The 19,261-nt window shown below is 42.3% G+C and overlaps 1 protein-coding gene across 3 annotated transcripts; it reads right to left on the bottom strand.

Annotated features, from left to right (window-relative positions):
* Positions 1-1,013: 1,013 nt before the first annotated feature.
* Positions 1,014-18,953, bottom strand: LOC115533397 (venom prothrombin activator pseutarin-C non-catalytic subunit). Of its 3 annotated transcripts, XM_030343907.1 has the most exons (25): positions 18,652-18,932; positions 18,098-18,180; positions 17,704-17,826; positions 16,279-16,491; positions 15,608-15,769; positions 15,240-15,461; positions 14,951-15,116; positions 14,678-14,858; positions 14,502-14,598; positions 14,033-14,238; positions 13,430-13,577; positions 13,109-13,321; positions 10,606-13,012; positions 10,040-10,208; positions 8,853-9,089; positions 8,461-8,686; positions 8,128-8,307; positions 7,848-7,964; positions 7,304-7,375; positions 7,122-7,207; positions 4,447-4,602; positions 3,317-3,461; positions 2,486-2,637; positions 1,897-2,079; positions 1,014-1,732 (listed from the first exon to the last, which is right to left on the bottom strand). In XM_030343907.1, the coding sequence occupies exons 1-25, from the start codon at positions 18,813-18,815 to the stop codon at positions 1,586-1,588; spliced, it is 6,255 nt and encodes a 2,084-aa protein (XP_030199767.1). In that variant the 5' UTR covers positions 18,816-18,932; the 3' UTR covers positions 1,014-1,585. The 3 variants fall into 3 exon arrangements, 2 of the variants coding, with proteins under 2 accessions (XP_030199767.1, XP_030199768.1); XR_003974189.1 differs by lacking the exon at positions 1,014-1,732 and having other exon boundaries at positions 2,486-2,651; positions 18,652-18,952; XM_030343908.1 differs by lacking the exons at positions 1,014-1,732; positions 1,897-2,079; positions 2,486-2,637 and adding an exon at positions 2,658-2,791 and having other exon boundaries at positions 3,267-3,461; positions 18,652-18,953.
* Positions 18,954-19,261: the final 308 nt, after the last annotated feature.

Genomic DNA, 19,261 nt, shown 5'->3' with positions numbered 1-19,261 from the left:
GTTATTTGGTACGCTGAGAACTGACGCAGATATTATGTGGCTTATGATTTGAACATTTTGCTATGGTCAACTTTTTAATATAATTGTATTTACCTGCTGGGTGTGTATGATATATGGATAAAGAGTGACCTGAATGTAATACGGTCCATAGAGAAGTGAGCACTTGATGTCATGAGTATATTTTCAGAAAGGCACATTATTTTGGCTTTATAGCGTTTGCAGCCTAGACATGACATTTCGGCTGTCTTGTGTCATGTCCTTCTCTTGCGAGGTAATAGCGACATCTGGCGGTGTAAAGGAAGATTTCAATGTTTTTCAGTGTACCAGACCCCAAAATAATAAAATGTATATGAACGAACCATTTACACCTTATTTTTTCTACCATACACTGCCAAACACTTTGTAAACAAAGAGGGAGGTCTTTCAGTTTTTGTTAGATAATTGCACCCCATTAGCTGATCCGTGCCCACCAATAAAACAATGGCAAAATACTTCTGATCTCCCTTCCCAGCAGGAAAATGGATAGGTTTCTGGGAATGGGCTACCCCCTATCCCTACAGGCTACTTATAGGGGGATCAGTATCTGACAGTTCGGTCTCCATGCTGTGACGATCACACCTCCAGTGTCCAATTTAGCAGGACCAGGCAGATGGACAAACGTGATCTGCGTCTGCAGCTGCAAGTGACTGTTGACTCTGGAGCCCCAAGGTGTGACTTTATGATGGCTCCCGTCTCAGCAGAGGTGCTAAAGGTGACACGTTGCTAATAGCGGGAGATAGAGATCCAAAGTTCTCACACACACCATAATGAGCACGGCAGGGTCCTTAGACCTCACGTCCTCGCTGCATGTGTGTGTGTGTGTGTCTCTCTTCCTCTCAAGATTCAAGGTCTTTATTGGGATGAAAAGCTCTCTCATTCTCTCCATAAAACCGATAAAGGTTGTTGCCAATATGACTATAGAATTTTTTTAGAAGGATTGTTGAACGGAAAAATTGAATAATAGGACGATTCAAAACTGTTGAGACCAACATTTATACATTCATCCATATTCCTTAGGATGCTTTCATAATACAAACAACTCTCCATGCAGTGTTTCAGTTGATTATAAATTCTGTCGTTCTGGAATATGACAACAGCAAGCGAGTAGGTTGCAAAATTATAAACATACATAAATCTTCATGTCATAAACTATGTTTTAAAACTATGCATGGTTTTGGTGATGCTTTCAATATCATCAGTAACCGGGATGTCAATGCATTCATTTTTTGGCTAATTCAAACTTTTCATAAGACATTTATTCCATTGAAATACTGTCAGGCTTCAACATCTAAACGACATTGACTTTAAAATAGGAATTTTGTTTGCGTGGTCTTGTGTTGTTTATTGGGTTTAGTTAACTGAATGCAAAAGTGTGTATTTATTGAGGAGATAAAGTGGCTAGAATCTCTTGCTCCGATGACTCTATTGGCATGCTGTTTGACTCCCAGCTGAAAGCTTCTTCGTCTTGTCCAATGTCCTATGTCATCGACACACATCTGTCACATGTTATAGGCATTCATATTTTCACATAAGGTGCATGAGTCTGTTACTCAAAGTCACAGCCGAGCAACTCCATTCGCATGGTGATGGAGCTCTTCCAGCTCGTGGGAATGACCCGGATGAACCGGGAGAAGATGGGTGGGTAGATGTAGTTCCTCACAGGGCCATTGTTATCCGTGTTCCCGATAAACCTCTGCACCCAGAGGAAAGGAAGGATAATGAAAGGAAAAGTTTAGGATCGCAATGTTCTAGACCTTCAATCAGAATCACAAATAATCACAGAAAATATTGGTGTGTGTGCCTTAACAACACTGCTATAAAGCTGTTAAAAAAAAATGCATTTCTGATAAAACTTACCCTCGATATGTATTCCTCGTCGTCTGTGTATTGCGTCCAGCGTACGCCGTCCTCACTGTATTCCAGGGTAAAGGAGACGATATACATCTCTTTGCCCATAGATTTTGCTCCCTGCGTGATGATGCCTGTGATCTTCTTGACCTCGGTCAATTCTATCTGAAGCCACTGGTTCATGTCCGCATTCTGGAGCCAAAAATACATGAAAGAAGTATTATTACTAGGGGTGTGTAGCTCTCCTTTATAAGACGATCCGATACGTATCTAGATACATGCATTACGAACCTATTCAGTGACTATACATTTTAATATGAAACGATTCGATGTGATTTCAAAAGTTCTAACGATCCGGTGCGATTTGATGAGATATGATTCAATCGAGCGATCTGATCGACTTAAAAAAGATAATTTATTTCGAGTGATTTGATTGGTCGTAAAAAAATATTTATTTCAGGTGATCTGATTTGTCGAAAAAAAAAGAATATTATGAGCCATCTCATTGGTCGAAAAAAAAGAAAGATCGCTCTAAATAATTAATAATAATTCACTAATCAGATTGTTGTACTAGTGTTGATGAGTACTATCATCGTACCAAAGCTTGCCAGGCGTTGACCGTTCCCTGTAAGTTGAGGCGAGCGAGAGATGGGTTCCAGGGACCACCAAACCAGCTGGTGGCTCTGGAGCTGGCCGTGATCTGATGGTCCTTGATCAGTCCGTCCTCCATACCCAGAGGCACAGAGCAACCTGCAACACGGGGGCTGGGGCTAGTCAAAACTCAGAAGTATTGCTCTTCTGACACACTCTATTTCACTCTCCACTATCCAGTATACTATTACAAACCTGCATCGAAGGCATACATCAACAATTATATTTATACGATTTAAGTGATGTATTTATATTAGAGCTGTCAAGCGATTAAAATATTTAATCGTGATTAATCGCATTAATGTCATAGTTAACTCTAATTAATCGCGATTAATCGCCAATTCTTTTTCTATGCTAAATATCCCTTGATTTTTTTGTCCCATAATTCTTCTCATTTGAATTCTCTTATCAACATGGTGAAGTGCATCGGCTTGCCTTGTGCAAATGATTTTTTATTGAAAAACAACATTGGCATATACACTGATCAAAACAGGACGATACAAAAAAAGAGCCTATAGCGCAATTAAACGTCTGCTTTGAACAAATGTCATTTGAACATAGCAGTCAGGCTACTGCTTCTTTGTTTTGAGCCAAAGAAAAAAAAAAAAAAAAAAATTTTTTTTTATAAAGTAATTGCGTTTATCGCGCGATAAATTTTTTAACGCCGTTAAATTTGGTTTGCGTTAACGCCGTTAATAACGCGTTTAACTGACAGCTCTAATTTATATACATCATTACATTTGTTTACATACAGACATTTGTGTTGATATCATCTCACCATCAAGCTCACAACCGTACATCTCCATGCGGACCGTGGCTCTGTTATACCAGTGGTTTGGGTGGAATCTAACGTAGCGTCCAATCAAAGGAGGGAACAGTATTTGCTTTTCTACACCATTAGCATCATTGTTTCCTGGGAAATTCTTCAAAATAGATAGATAAGAGAAAATTAGAGGGACAGACAGAGAAACAGTGAGCAAGAGACAGACAAAAGTTAATATTAAAGATAAAGATTAAGTTTTAGTCCTAAATACTTTTAGTACTAAATAGAATAATCCTTGGGTAACATTCTATATCATGCTGCATCTTTGTAAATAAAGAGAAAAATCAAGTTTAAAAATTACAAACATAATCAAAACTCAGGGACAGCAAGGCTATCAATGTTTCTGATTTGTGCAGTTGTTACGGCCCTGGCCGTACCAAGCAGATGCTTTGCTCTGTCTCCCCCTCTTGGTGTTCTATTGTCTGTGCAGGCGTTCCTTTGCTTTTCCCCGGCTCTACACCTGATGGATATGCACACCTGCCATGCATCTACGGTCATCGGCCCTGCCATGTTTGAACCCTGGTTCTTCACCCACTCAATGCCAGATCGTTGTTTCAACCTCTGTGGTATTTAACCATTCTCAGCTTTAGTGAATGTCCCATTTCTTTTTTCGTTTGTTTCGGGTTCAATGTTGTTTTTCCCTACTGTTCTCATCCTCTAATAAACCTGTTTTTTTCGTATTAAACTTTGAGTGTCTATGTCTGTGCTTGGGATTTCCCCCATTTGATCATAAAAGCAGTGATTTCTGATGAGTGACAGAGAGAAAAAAGCATCATCTTTATTCTGCATTGTTTCTGTAGTTTAATTGAATGGCTTACTTTCTCATCATAATCTTTTATACAATCGAGCAAATGTTCATGGAATATTTTGGCTCAGTGTTTAAAGTGTTTGTCATGGTGTTAATAATTCAAACTGCAAAGAGGTTTGGAGAGGTAAGTGTAAGGAAGTAACATCTTCAGGGTAAACCTCCATCCCAATACGTTAAAACCTATTCTGATCCTTACTGGTTTGAACCCCTGCTGTAGCGGTGTGGTGTCTGAGAAACAGGATATACTACTGAGGTCAATTCCTGTTGCTGCACTGACCTTTCTAAATGATGGGCTGTCACCCTTGAAGAAGATCCAGCTTCTGCGGTCTGTGCTGTAGGAGATGGTGTAGTTGACCACGTACTGGGAATGAAACATCTGTTTGGCTCCCTGGGTGGCCACCTGGCTTATCACCACTGGCCGCAGGAAATCCACCTGCATCAAAGGGTTAATGAGTCAGATCCTCTCTGTGGCATCACGTACCTTGCGAGCATGGTACTGTTTATTGTAGTAGTAGCATTGAATGGCACACACTGCTTTTAAATTGCAATTGTTTTTTATAATTGTATAATTAATATACAATATATAATCGTACTACTATAATAGCAGGCCTGTCGGACAAGTTGCTCCTTTGAATGTGCAAAGCAGCCTGCAGCTCGCGCAGTCTTACCAGCCACTGGCCGCTCTAAAGCCGCTTTTTCACCGAGCAGCCGGCCGCTCTGATGCCGCGTTTGCACCGAGCGGTGCGGTTGGTTGCGGTACGATTAGGTGCAGCTCAGAGCGGGAAGCTTGTTTACTGCTCGCGTTTCCATCGCTGACAGTACCCTTAAGGTAGGGCGGGTTTAAGCCAATAGCAGCCCATGGCGATAGCCGCAGCAGAAAGGTAAGCATCGTGATATCATAGCCGCAAGACAGTGTAGCCTGCTAATAAATTAAATGAAAAAGAAGAACGCGACACATTTAACAAAGAGCAGCAATGAAGGACGTTCAAATTTTGTGCGACATATTCTTCAATATACTAAGCTTTCGCCATTGTCCCGAAAAAACTCACGGGTTCTGTGTTAGTTTGTTTGTTTTTATCCCCCTGTCGCACCGATGTGACGATTCTGTCGACCAATCAACGGGCGGCGTGTGTAGCTCCACCTTTTCGGCACCCTTTCACCCTTTTCGCTGCACCGTTTCGGCACCGCTGGGTACCCAAACGGAGGAATACTGGAAATAGGAGCGGCTCAGCACGTTTAATGCCGGACCCTGCCCAACTTTTGGTGGTGGAAAAGCCAACTGTGCCGCACCAAACCGCACCACACCGCTTGATGGAAATGACAACGGCATGATCAAGATAGCGTCGACACACTCTCCCAGGTAAGCCGTTATGTCTATTGACCACACTTTTTTGCTAAACTTTATTTTTTCTTTAATCTTACCCACCTCAATGAACATCGCGAAATGTCTTGCGATATTGACATCCTCCCCTCTCCAACTGTTTTAACGGGCCCGCACTCTGCCAGGTAAGACGTTCTGTATAGACTAGCGGCCCCTCCGTCGACACACTCTGCCAGGTAGGACGTTCTGTACATAGACTACTCTTTATTGTTAAATGTTATATTAGTATCCTCCTTCAGCCTCCCGCAACGTCTTTACACTTTGTTGCTAAAATGTAGATTATTTCCCTCCTTGAGCCTCTTGAAATGTCTTAAGATATTGATATCCCCCCTCCTCCCTGCCGACAGTTTTAGTTGTTTTATTTTTATAATGTTTTGTGTGTACGCTATGTGTGACTGAAGGCTACAGCTGCCTCTCTGGGCCAGGACACTTGGAAAGGAGATTTTTTATCTCAATTCTGTATTTTTCTGGTTAAAAGTAATCATAAAACAACATCTTAAACTCTTACGTCAGGTAACGTGATGTACAATCCGCAATCTTGCCCTCACACCCCCGCCCCCGCCCTCTCCCTCTCCCCCACACAATTCTTAAGTTAGGGCGGTTGCTACAAACAAAATATTCAGTTTCAGAAGAAGCTGTTTGTCATTAATATTTTCAACTATCCAATAGCAGTTGCCATTCATTTTAAAGGGGACATATTATACCACCAGGTGTGAGTGTGATGACCAACGTTTGCTTTAGTCCACTAGGTAGGGTAGTAGACTGATCTGTCAAGCACACATCTAGGTGAACACGCCCACTAGTGATGTCAGAAGAGGCAGATTTTCAAAACGGCCTTTACGGGCTAATCAAACTCACACCTGGTGGTATAATATGTCCCCTTTAAAAAGGTCAATGCACTTGGAGCCCTGAATAACAGTAAAAGCTATTGAATAATTGATTTGCATGCAGTTTACTATGCTTTCCAATGAACAATTATCCCTGTAACCCATAAAATGCTCACACTATAATATAAGGAGAAAATTAATATGCTTGCTTCATTTCGTAAGGACGAAATTATTATGCTTGCTTCATTATGTAATAGGTGAACCAAAATGTTATACATTATAACATTATAGACCAGATGTTATAGTATGCGCTCACCAATTTCTTAAATTATCGACCAGGGTTTCGACATTATAGCTCTATGGGTTTAATTACAACTAGAGGTTGAGCGTGCAACGCGCGTGCGGAAACTCTAGTTATGTATAAATATACATTATATATAATTTCTGTAATTTGTCCAGAGATTATTTAAATTGCGTTTGTTATTTAAACGCTTTTTCATTCAGTGAAGGTACTATTATTTTGAGGTCTTAGCTCAAAGTTAAATTCAAGCCTTGTTTGGCTGCTCTCGCGTGAGTATGACTCTGAAGCAAGAAGCAAGCAAGGACATCGTATAAGTGCCTTTATGCTGCTGGGATACTCCAGTGTTAACATGAATTTGTATAAAAAGACACACACACACACACACACACACACACACACACACACACACACACACACACACACACACACACACACACACACACCTGAATCCAACTGTTGTCCTCATCTGTACTCCAAGCGTTGTATTTACCCTGCTTATTCAGTCGGGCCAAATGTGGCTCCCAGTACCCTTTAAAAGAGAACAGAAATTGGTTTTGGTGATAATGACTGCTACGTATACTACTCAGTCGCATGTGTGGTTGTGTGTCAAGCTATGTCACAATACCTCTAACGTGGTTGGATGTGATCTGGCTGTCTTTCACACTCCCGGACTCGAGACCCAGAGGATTGGAACATTCTGGGGGACACAGACACAAATAATTGTACCATATATAAAATAATGTGTGAAAGGACAAGACAGGTCTGGGTCATCATCGATTGTGACAACAACACCAATATAATTCACAATATATTTTGGCAAAATCAATTAGTGTGAACGCGCCTGACACAAGTGCTATAATATCAATGTACCACTTTCGTATTGGACTCAATGTGCGTGGGAATGGTCAGTGCAAATCTTGTGGACAAAATAAAAGTGAATCGCTATACCAAGTACTTGAAGAAAATGTCTTATCACAAAGATGTAACTGCTATATATATTTTTTTCTTTAAATCTGTGGCAGGCTTAATGCAAAATGCTCTTTGGCTGAAAATGCACGAGAAAGTGAATATGACAAATTATATTGGAACCAGATGTATTTGTGAATTGGGGAGGGATTGTTACGAGGGTTTGATCCCCCAGACAGATACTGTTGGCGACCGGCTCACACCATTGTCAAGGACCAGGAACAGGGTCTGCATTCCCTTCTGTTGGATGGCGCCCACCTCTGTATCCAGCTGCCACAGACCAGGCTTGGATGGCCACATCTCTAGAGTTGCAAAGCCGCCTGGGAAAGAGCATGGCACCGTGAGAGACAGAACCCATGGAATGACAGAAATGGCTCAGCATAATGACAAAAATTACAACAAGTTATCGGTATGGCCTGAGATACCATTGGTAGGGCTCTTTTAAAACCACCATTAAATAGAGCATGAGCAGTGACTACTGACCAGGCAGCAGTGGGTACACAGCCTGCCGGTAGCTGTTGGTGTTCATTTGGGTGAAGGTCTGTCCGTGGAAGTGGACAGTGTGAACGTCCTTGGGAGAACCCATGTTAATCAGGTGCCAGCATGCCAGCTGCTTGGTGTAAAGCCTTAGTCCCTTCAGGCTGAATATAATGCCGTTGATGGCTGTGGGTCACAACGTTGAAAGGTCTCATGAATATGGAAATGTTGTGTATCCTTACCAGGATGTTCTTCGTAGGTTGAGGAAGAACAATCAAACAGATTGTACTGGGTACAAGGTACTAGCATTCATAATCTGAGTCAAACATGGCCCCTTACAATGAAACCGAAGCTTCTCTTTGAGGTTGGGATCTAATGTTCTTCCACCTACTCGACCCTTCCTCCTCCTCCTCATCTCAGAATTCTTCTCATAGTACCAGCTCTGAGACTCATCAAAGGTCATGAACAGGAGCACAAACTCCCTCACATCGACCAGCTTGGTGTTCAGGGTATCTTTCCGACAGACCAGCAGAGGCCCAATTAAACCAGAGTGGATATCTCTTTCCTAGAAGAAACCATATCGTCCATCATATTACTATTTTCAAGGTTGCATTGGCCACATAATGGAGTAATACATTGGAAGCTTTGTGTTGCCTCAGCGATTATATTTGTCATGGAATATATTTGGAATACTGCTCAAGAACTGACCAAGGATATTTAATTACACTTACAGGATTGACACCCGAGTAGTATGCCCAGGTACGGCAGGAGGACTCGCCGGGCATTGGACCCGCCATCTCGCGTACCTCCCACAAGTATGTGAAGGTGGTGTTGGGCTGAACCTCATTGTCAAACTTATACCAGTATTTGGATTCATCCTCATAGGACAACCCCTCAGTTAGCTTGGTATAGGTTACTCCATTTGGGTGCATTGAGTATGGACGGCTGGCCCTGTTCCTGAACACTACCTACAAGCAAGGGGTTATGTGAAATGTGGAAATAGAGGCAATATTACAATGTCATTGATTGATTTGGAAAATAGTTTACCCACGTCTTGTACAATTTATCATCTCCGAAAATGTAGGGCTCAAAACATATGGAAATCCTAGAATATGTGATCACCAAAGATCATTTCTATGTGTTATAAAAGAGTGGTGAAGTCACGCCCCTTCCGGTAGAGCCCATGGGACCTATGAGATAGAAAAATATGAATGGGCTTCAATGGAGAGAAAGTAATTATTTTCTGGTCCCAGTCTTTATATGCCCTGGATTGCACATATGTTGTTTGTTGATTTAAATTATAATATTTCATCCAAAAAATATATATATATTTCGCGAAGAATTTTGATAACGTTAGGTTTTGTGTGAGGCCGCTCTGTGAACTACAGCTCTTCGCTGCTCTCGACGCGAATGATATATACGTCACCACCCGCACTTGGAACTCCGGTACAGACATGGCGATCTCTCTGCTCCACTTCACAACTTTTTTCCAAGGGGAGGATAAAAGCATTGAAAGAGGTGAAAACCATTATAAGTCGGGGCATGTGGAGAGTTTCAGTTATGCCGATGGGAAGATTGTCGGTCTTGTCCAAGACAGTCGCAGGGAGCGTGACGTCACAAACGAGACATGTAGTCTTTCTCATTGTGTTTTCTCTACAGCCTTTAACTGAACAATTCCACAATAAGCAGTCAAACTCTTGGCATGAAAAATTATCATTTAAATCCACAAAAAACATATGTGTAATCCCGGGCATATAAAGACTGGGACCAGAAAATAATTACTTTCTCTCCATTGAAATTCATTGAAATTTTTCGATCTCATAGGTCCCATGGGCTCTACCGGAAGGGGCGTGAATTCGGCACTCTATTGTTTAAGGTTTGGACTTGAATAGTGGCAGGCGTGAGCTGCTAGTCTTACCATAATGCTCTGTCCAACCTCTGCCTTGATAAGCGGCCCAAGGATGCCCAAGTGCTCCTCCATCTCACCACGAAGGATTGGGGTAGTGAATGTACTGTCAATGTACTCCCGGAACACCACCTTGGTGAACTTTGTCTCCCGCCTTGTTTGGAGTGTCTTTTCTGGCCTCCTACGAATACAACAGAATCAATATTTTGGTCTCTTTAAAGTCACAATTTGTAAGAAAGAGCCCTACCAAGTTAGTTGACGTGAGACGTTAAGAATACTCAATAGCAGTGTTTTGTTTGCTCTAACTGGCAGTGTAACTGTCCCGCAGATTATCATAGATCAGCGGCCTGGGTGGCATTACTGGGAGTTTTTTTTTACCAGTTCTTGTTAACAAAGTTATTTTTGTTAAAAAGAAATTATTATTGAAATCACTTTATTGAAATCACTATAGAATAGCATTGACTACAGATATGTCAGGTTATTTGTAGCTACGAGCTACGTGAATGTTACACATTGCAACTTTAAAACATCTGTGCATAATGTTTGTCCTTCTGTCAATGAAATAACTTTGTACTTACCTCTGTCCATAACCAGCATAGTCCCACTCCACCTCCTCAGCAGATATGAAATAAGTCCTCACATTCTTGCCCACAGTTTTAAGGTAGTACTTGGTGACTTCATCCAGAGTGAAACTCATCATGTCGTCTTTGCTGCCATATGGGTCTTTATAGGATACATATTCATACTCGTCTTGCTTGGAATCATCACGAAGGTCAATAAGATTGTCTTGATTGTCACTGGGAACATACAGCTCATAGTCGCTCCAGTCCGGCCGGGGAACACCGATGACCACCGGTATGTTGATCAGGTCCTCTGTGTTAGAGACGGGCTGTATCTGCGGCCCATTGGGTCGCATCCCGCGGGGGGACATTCCTGGAGAGACCGGCGGGCCACTCCTGGGCTGGGGCTTGAATTCCTTCCTCTTCTTAGTTTTCATGCTCCGGCCTTTCTGTGGTAGTTGGCGGAGGTTCACCTTCTTCGTCTTAGGCTTCTTTATTGGGGTAGATGTCGTCTGAGCTTCAGGAAGAGGGGCATCGTAACCGTGATACTTGACATGTTCATAAGGGATCATCAAAGGAACAGTTTGGTGTGTCCCATCATAGGTCCAGTTGTGTCCCTGTGGGTCTAAGCGGCTGGTTCTGATGGCATTTGAACTGTGGTTTTGAAGGTAGATTACGATTTCCTCAGAGCTTACTGAGTCGCTCAGATCCACATCGCTGGTTTCTGGAAACTGGTTACTGTTTTGTGCGGGGGAGCCAGAGATTAAATTCTCATTGAGGAAACTTTTCAATGAATTGAACTGGTCAAGGAAGGCATCCCAACTTTTGCTTTGGTTAGAGCTCATTTGCTCTGCTGAATGATATATTGATGTACTTATTTTGTCATTATGTGAGGTCAAAGTTTTAGTCACGTTATTTGAATCATTTTCAAAATTTAAACCGTCATGAATGGAATTTTCTGGAATTGTTTCATTTCCAAAGGAATATCTTTGATTTCTGTCCTCTGTCTTGGTCACTGTGTGCATCGAGTCGTTTGTCTTGGTCATATTCATGGTATCCTCCACCTTGATCTCAACCATGCTTCTGGTTGGTTTATGCATTTTCTTTTTGGAAAAAAATGCATAACCAATGGCCTCCTCAATAACATTAGACAAAATATCCTTTGTTAACTGTGTCAGTTTATAAAATGTATCTGTGTCATTGATAGAAGATGCATTGATCTCTGGCAAGACTGTAGCATTTATCCACTCTCCAAAAGGCTTGGTCATATTCATGACCAAGCGATCCACCTTTCTTCTGGTATGATTATGCATTTCCTCACTAATGGCCTCCTCACTAACGTTGGACAATATATCCTTTGTTAACTGTGTCACATTATAAAATGTATCTGTGTCATTGATAGAAGATGCATTGATCTCTGGCAAGACTGTAGCATTTATGCCATCTCCAAAAGGCCCCTGCTGGCCGCCTCGCTCTATCTCAGACTCCCCAATCAAGGCAGACCCTGTCTGGTCCTCTATATCCAGCCGAACCATTTCATTACTACCATTGGAAGTGGGACCTTGAGGAGTCACGACATAAGAAAACACTTCAGGTATGTTCTCTGTCTGAACGATGCGTTCAGAGGTCTTGTTACCCATGGTCTGAGTTGAATTAATTCCCTCAGCTTTAAAAGTGTAACTCACATTTGTTTTTGAGGTCATGCTAATATTGGTAGCCCCAGATATCAAAGGTATAGTGGTATTATTAAGTATTGCATGTGCTGTCTCAAGAATAAAAGTGCTGTTTATGGGCAAAAGGTTTGTAGGCATACTGTGGTTGGTGGATATGTTGTCTTTGCTTCGTGAGACATTAGCGTCAAAACTTGCGCTGCTATTCTTTATCCATGTGGCAGTTTCACTCTTGCTTTGGTTTAGAATATAAGCGGTTAGGTTTGTTTTGTATATCTCTTGCTGAGCTGACAATGTCTCATTTTGACTAATTGGAATTGAGTCTGGCTCTTTCATGATGTTGCTTTTCTCCATATCCGTCTTTGTAGTGGTAGTTTGGATACCAGAAAAAGTTTTTGAATCTTGCTCTGGAACATCAACTGCATCAAAGTCAAGGAGGGAGAAGTCTATCTGCTCGACATCTGAATCCCTGATTTGCTTCTTTAGAGATCTCAGGCCTAGTAAGCCTGCGTAATAGTCTGTGTAACTATCAACCACTGCTTCTTTCTTCTCTTCCATCTCTTGCTTCTTTTTTAATTCATCCTCCTTGTCGATTTCTGCCAAAGTGGCGGGTTTCCACACAGCAAATTCTTTGTTTGGCTCGTTGTAGTCAGTGTACTCGTATTCATAGTCACGGTAACACTCCACATCTTGGAATCTCACTCGCATGCCCTTGGTTGACCCATGGGAGTTCAGAGTCGCGAGCAACCAGACCCCTGAATAATTCAGGAGACAGAGACACTTCATTTAGGACTATTCTAAAGCAATCAAAACATTGACATTTCACAAAATCATAGCGAGCCAAAACTGACCAATATTGTCCATGTTCATGAAGATCGTTTCCCCTGTCATTGGGTAGAGTCCAAGGATGTCTTCAGTGCGGTCATTGAGATTAAATGTGTGGCCATAGAAGGTAACAGACTGAATGTAGTCCTGTGCTCCAACACTTGACACATGCCAAGTTGCAATTTCCCCATTACAAAATCCCAAAAGTTGACCGCTCTCAAACACATAACCATTAATCGCTGCGAAGAGAAAAAAAGAAAGCTGTGTTTGTGTTTGCCAACCAAATTAGAATTTAACACAAAAAATTACGGATATACATGGACAATATAAAAGATAGAGATACTCACTGTGCATGACATTTGACTTATAAAAGCCTGGTTCTGCCTTGTTCACAGTTTCTCCCCCACATGTGCTTTGAATATTGTCATCTAGGTACCAGCTCTTGTTCTCATCAAACACCATGAACATGGCATGCTGCTCCTTGTCTGCTTTAAGCTTCGAACAACACAAAACCCATCTTATCAATACACATCATTGCTTGTATGCCTCCTAGTTAGGTAGTCAGTCCTAAAAGCCAGCACTTTTAGGTTAACCATGAGAGCGAACTCACCTAGCTGAGTCAAAAGTGACGCTGTATTGTTCTTATATATAAGAACATTGCCCAAACGATATCATGTCTATATACATGATATAGTTTGGGCAAGTCAGTGGCTAGGTATTCAATTGCCCAACCCGATTTAGGAAAAGATTGAAACAATTTCACATTTACAACTTTTTAACAACCTTTTCACAGTTTTCTTCAGCTGGCTGAGTTTGTGTTTGCCAATAGCGTGCTTAAAGATCCCTGCCTCCATCGATGTGATTGGTTGATTCATGTGTGACCAAACATCTTGGTTTACATCTTTAAATGTTAATCAAAAGTCTGATTTGTGAGACTAGGGTTGTGTTACCTGTACATTCCTGACATTCAGAGACTGACTCTTGCAGATGAGGAGGGGTCCTATCAGCCCAGAGGCGATGTCCCGTGGTGTATCCACTGCACTGTGGTACAGGTAGGTCAGGCACCGTGCGTCTGTATCCAGGGGCTCATCTTCGTCCACCACTTTCCACTCATAATGGTGTGTCTGACCTGGCTGAACAGCATGGGTCTGATTGCCTTTAAATAAACCGAGAAGCTATTATTGTATTATGATTATGGGAACAGGCAGCCCACACCAATCCAATCAATTGGATTGGATTGGTGTGTCTGCATAGAAAGCATATATCCATCATCCGCTATGATTCTTCTATTTTCCCATTCTATTCTTCTTTGGTCGGATATGAATTTGTTGATGGGCTTGTTTAGCTTATTGCCATATTATATGATCCATTTTGTTGTTGCGTTTGTTGTCGTCTTGTGAACAGTGTTCTGTTGCAAACCTCCTTCAGGATACGTCGCTCCCTCTTGTGACTTCTCGATGGTCAGCCCATGTGGGTAGATGCTGTAGGGTTTGGAAGCCATGTTCTTAAAGACGACCTGTGAAAGATCAATGGGAACATATAGTCAGTACACTTATCAATTCAGTCTGGAAGTAGGTAGTAAGTCTGACTCGTACCTTGATGACATCCCTGATCTGGGCCCTGATCACAGGGCCCAGTATGCCGACCTCTGCTTTTCTCTGCTTTTCCTCTGACCTCACGGTGAAGGTTTCATCTGTGTACTGTGTATAGACAGCCTTTTTGTAAGTCCCGCCTATTCTGTGGTTACCCTGGTCAAGGTAATTGACCTTGAAGTCCCTAAAATAAATAAAAATTAAGAATGTATATTAGTAATAATCAACACGGTTTGTATATTTTTGCGAGAAGCCAACTTTTGAAAGGGCATTAACTCGTCAATGTATGTTGGCATTTTGGGGGCGTAGTTCCACATGATCTCCTCAGCGGCGATGTAGTACGTCCACTCCTTGCTGTGGCGCTGCTGCTCTATGGTCAACCTACGTCGGTTAGCTTCGAAGCCCTTGCAAGTCCTCACATCCACAAAGCCATGCATGCCGGCTGCAATATGGACATTTTATTTGTTAATGTATATTGGCCTTACCATATATCAAAAAATGTACTTTACATGTGTGAATGTCCAGCTCCATAGCCACTGAATGAATGTGGTTTGAGTGAACATACCTTCCATGTGCTTGTTGGTCTGTGAGGACAGGAGCCAGCGGCCTGGGTGAACGGCCCTCATGCTGCCAGTGGTGGCCGAGCCGCTTACCAGCCCCACGGTGGACATCTTGTGGCCCCGGTGCTGCAGCACTTGGCCGTTCATGTGCACAGAGAACACCTCCTGCTCGGAGCTCATGCCCACCAGATGCAGACTCACGGTGCTGTGAGCACAGATGTTGACATCTGGAGAGAAATGTTTGTTATTTATTTGGCTGCGTGCGTGTCCGTGTGTGTCTGTCTGTGCATGTGTTAATAACAAAAATAAACGGTTTAAATACATGAAAATGTCCAAAGCTAGCTGCAAACTGACTCATTGACCAATGACTGACCTGGTAGGGAGCCCGCGGCATATCCATTGATAGTGTGCATCACGTGGTTGCTTGAGGAGTAGCCTGCTGGGGTGAACCAGCTCTCTTTCTCGTCAAACACCCCGAACAGGAACACATACTCCTGTGGGAAATGCACTTGCTCGCCGAACTCATTTAGACTGCCTTGGATCAGAGAGAGACCGAGGTAGAGAGAGATAGTTGAGAGATATCTCCGACAGTGTATATGATCGATGCATCCTAATGCATCGATGCATCCTCCTCTCCATGCATTCTCATCTCACGACGGACAGAGTGCTTCAAGTGAGCATGATTGGAGAGAGGGCAGGACATCTGAGGAGTAATTTCTGTTTGAACATGGGTTAAGCTTGGAAAGGCAAGGGAGAGGGAGGGAATTCTGATAGAGGGATATCTGTTTCCATGACTGGTTTTGGAAAAAAGTCCCTATTCTCCCTCTCTTTGTTGTTATTGTCCGTTTCATATTCTACCTGCTCCAGGGACTGTGAGGTGGCCTAGACAGCTCAAAAGAAGCATAAGAGAACGGGAATTGCGTTGAAGTAGACTGGGATATTATTACAATTCTTGACCCTCTCTCATCTGCCACTCAAGCCACACGGGTGTATTCAGTATTGTGTTGCGTGTCTGAGCAGTCATCACACAGGGAGAGGGTGTACCTGGCTTGCAGAGCAACAAAGTGCCGATGAGGCCACTGTTGTAGTCTTTCACCACGTTCAGGTGAGAGACATAGGTGTAGGTGAGGCAGGCGGGGTCGGCTTTCTGCGGAGCTACGTTGGAGGTGACCTCCCAGTAATACGTGTGCTCAGCACCAGGGCGCACCACATCGTCCTCCTTCTCCTTCAGAGAGGTGTTGTCAAAATATGGAGCCCCTGCAAAAAACAGTTTACAGTCTCATGGAAAGGAAAGGGAAACAAAAGTATTTTCTCTGAAGTGAATGACAAAAAATAAATAACACTTAAAGGTTGGGTATGGGATTTGCGAAACGCCAGCAGATTTTGAAAATAAACAACTCAAATGGTCCTACCCCCTCTCCTTCAACGCTGACTCTGACTCCACCCATTCCAAGTACATGGACGCGCAATCATGCACGAGTGAACACAGATGCGCGAGAGCGAGCCATTAGCTAGTTAGCTAGCTCCAGTAGCTACCGCAGGATAACAACAAACAGAAGCTTGCTCTGGGTCACGAGCTTTGAGTACGTGCACGAAGGGGTCGCGCGGGGAGCGGGGGAGGGGGATTGCAGTGCGACCGTCTGATTGACGTACTAACTGTCCAATGCAACTCGGTGGCTATGGAAATCATTGGCTGGAGTTTTTCGAGCCCTGCCCGTTCCACAGATGATTGACTTGTTTAATTTTAATGTCAGTACTTCTAACTCAGTGGCTGTAAGTGGGTTATGATAAGGATTTCAAGTAATTTAGCAAAAATGGCCAAAAAAGCGAATTCCATACCCAACCTTTAATTTAAAAATAATTATGCATTTATATATCAGGCGAAATATCGTGTTATAATGTTGGATAATTGATGCTGATGATGGTTTTCCTCTTATGCGTGCTGAAAAAAAAATCCTACGGTAATAATTGTGGGAGTCTTTGTTTGTGTTTATGCTGTAACCCTGCTTGTATCTTTTGATAGTCATTTGTTTGGATAATAAGGTTGAGACGTTCTGTCCTTTAATTTTCCTCCACTTCCTAAGGCTTGTTGCTTCAAGTATTAATTTAATTAATGAACTTGTTCCGGAAGAGCACTCATATGTTTGGTTATTGTTTTCTGTGAGGGGGTCCCAGACTGATCCCTTCATTCAACAAGACTTCCTGTTGGACTTCAATACTGTCCCCCGCTGAATCTGCTTGCTTCGGTTAATATTTCAAAACAAGCTAAACACAGCTGTTTGGGTATTACCTCATTTTGTTTGCTTAACATAATGAGTAACAACCAACCAGAACTTTCTGAATGTTCCCAATTGATTGTTCAATGTATTTGACATTCTTTGGGATAGTGTCTTCAGAACTTGGTTAACCACCACATTAAGTGTGGGCCAGGGTGGGTAAGTACACCCAGGGGTAACAACAAGCACCCACCCTCTGACTGTTTGCCGTAAGCGATTCCATGTGGGTGGAGGCTGTATTCCCGGTCCGCCATGTTCCTGAAGGTGACCACAATGGTCTCTCCCTCCTGAGCCCTCAGTGTTGGACCCAACAGACCTGCGGAACATCGATTCACCCCATCCATTATCCATTATTGTCATGTTTTCAGCTTCATCTGCTGGAGTCATTTGAATTCTCATGTCACAGACTTTCACAGTATTGAACAATACTTAATCTCTTTTAGTGGGTGAAAACAATATGGCAGTGATTAATATAATTAAAATTACTGTAGCTGTATAGGGTAAAATGAGTAAATAGTAGTAAATTGGGTAAGGGTAAAGGGATCTATTTAGAATATTGCAGACTGAATGAGATGAACAGGATTTACCTAGCCAGAGGGGATGAGTCTTGGGCTGCTTGAAGTCTTTCTCATACTCCCTAAAGACTACTTTCTTATAGGTGGAATCGTTCCTGGAGCAGGGTCAAAAAGTACAAAAAGTGAATCCACCCATTGCGCCCATCACCAGTCAAGCTTCATTCAATTACCAAACCAGTCACAGGGGAAGGAAGCTGAGGAAATGTTCCTTAAGCAACTTTGCAACTAGCTTATGGCAAAGCTGAATCTACAATGAAGATATTTTAAATATTATCCAATGATGATTGCATTGCATACTACAATGTTTTCAACTGATAGAACAGCATACACTGGCAGTCAAATACAACCGCTTCTCAAGCTATCCACAGACTCTGCAACATGACTACCCAAGAGGGCCAAATGCCATGCCAAAGTTAATAATTCACTAATTCACAAATGCCAAATGTCACGAAAGCCAACTTATTAGACAATACCTGTTCCTTATGCTGTTATCACATGAATAAAATTAGCACTACATAACAAACATGAATTAACAGAAGTAGAAATCAAGTGGATTAGAGGCATACCCACGAGAATCCTTGCCCAAGTAGTTCCAGTCAATCTCAACAGCAGCCACATAGTAATGTCTCTCCTTGGGGTTGTCCTGGTCTGCTGTGACACGTGGAAGAACAGCCAGAAGAACCAGGAAAGGCACAAAACACTGGGGTCCAGCCCAGGAGCAAAGCCTCATATCTGGGGGTTGGAATGACAGATGATAACGCACAGTCTGCTCCTCAAGCCAGGAAACCGTATTCTGACACAGCGCTCCGCACTCTACACGCTTTATCTGTTACTGACACACATACAGAACCACGAGCAAACACATATAGACAAGATGACTCAGTGGGTCCCAGTGCAATGAACTGTGTCTAGATTTTTTTCAACCTGTTAGAATAGATGAAAACAATATGTGTTTTGACTGGGCGTTCCCTTTCCACATCTATCTAAAAATCGATCTCATTTTTGTTTTGCAGATCCTCGAACAATCATAAGACCTACATTGTATTTAAGTCAGATTGTTGTTTTTGTTTATTGTTTAACAAACTGTATGTTGGCCCCATTAACCTGGATAAATTATTTCTTACAGAAATAAAGCATGTTCTGCCCTACACAGCTTCAGGAGTAGGACTATTCATA

This window comes from Gadus morhua, chromosome 20, assembly GCF_902167405.1.
Source record: "Gadus morhua chromosome 20, gadMor3.0, whole genome shotgun sequence".
Taxonomy (NCBI): Eukaryota; Metazoa; Chordata; class Actinopteri; order Gadiformes; family Gadidae; genus Gadus; species Gadus morhua.
This window is presented reverse-complemented; position numbering and strand designations above follow the sequence as displayed.

Bases quoted from the DNA above. Each gene is read 5' to 3' on its own strand.
- LOC115533397 (XM_030343907.1), bottom strand. From the start codon at position 18,815: ATGAGGCTTTGCTCCTGGGCTGGACCCCAGTGTTTTGTGCCTTTCCTG. The intron at 18,181-18,651 runs GTATGCCTCTAA...ACCCTGCTCCAG, and splicing joins TTGGGCAAGGATTCTCGTGG to GAACGATTCCACCTATAAGA. The intron at 7,965-8,127 runs GTCAGTAGTCAC...GCTCTTTCCCAG, and splicing joins TGTGTACCCACTGCTGCCTG to GCGGCTTTGCAACTCTAGAG.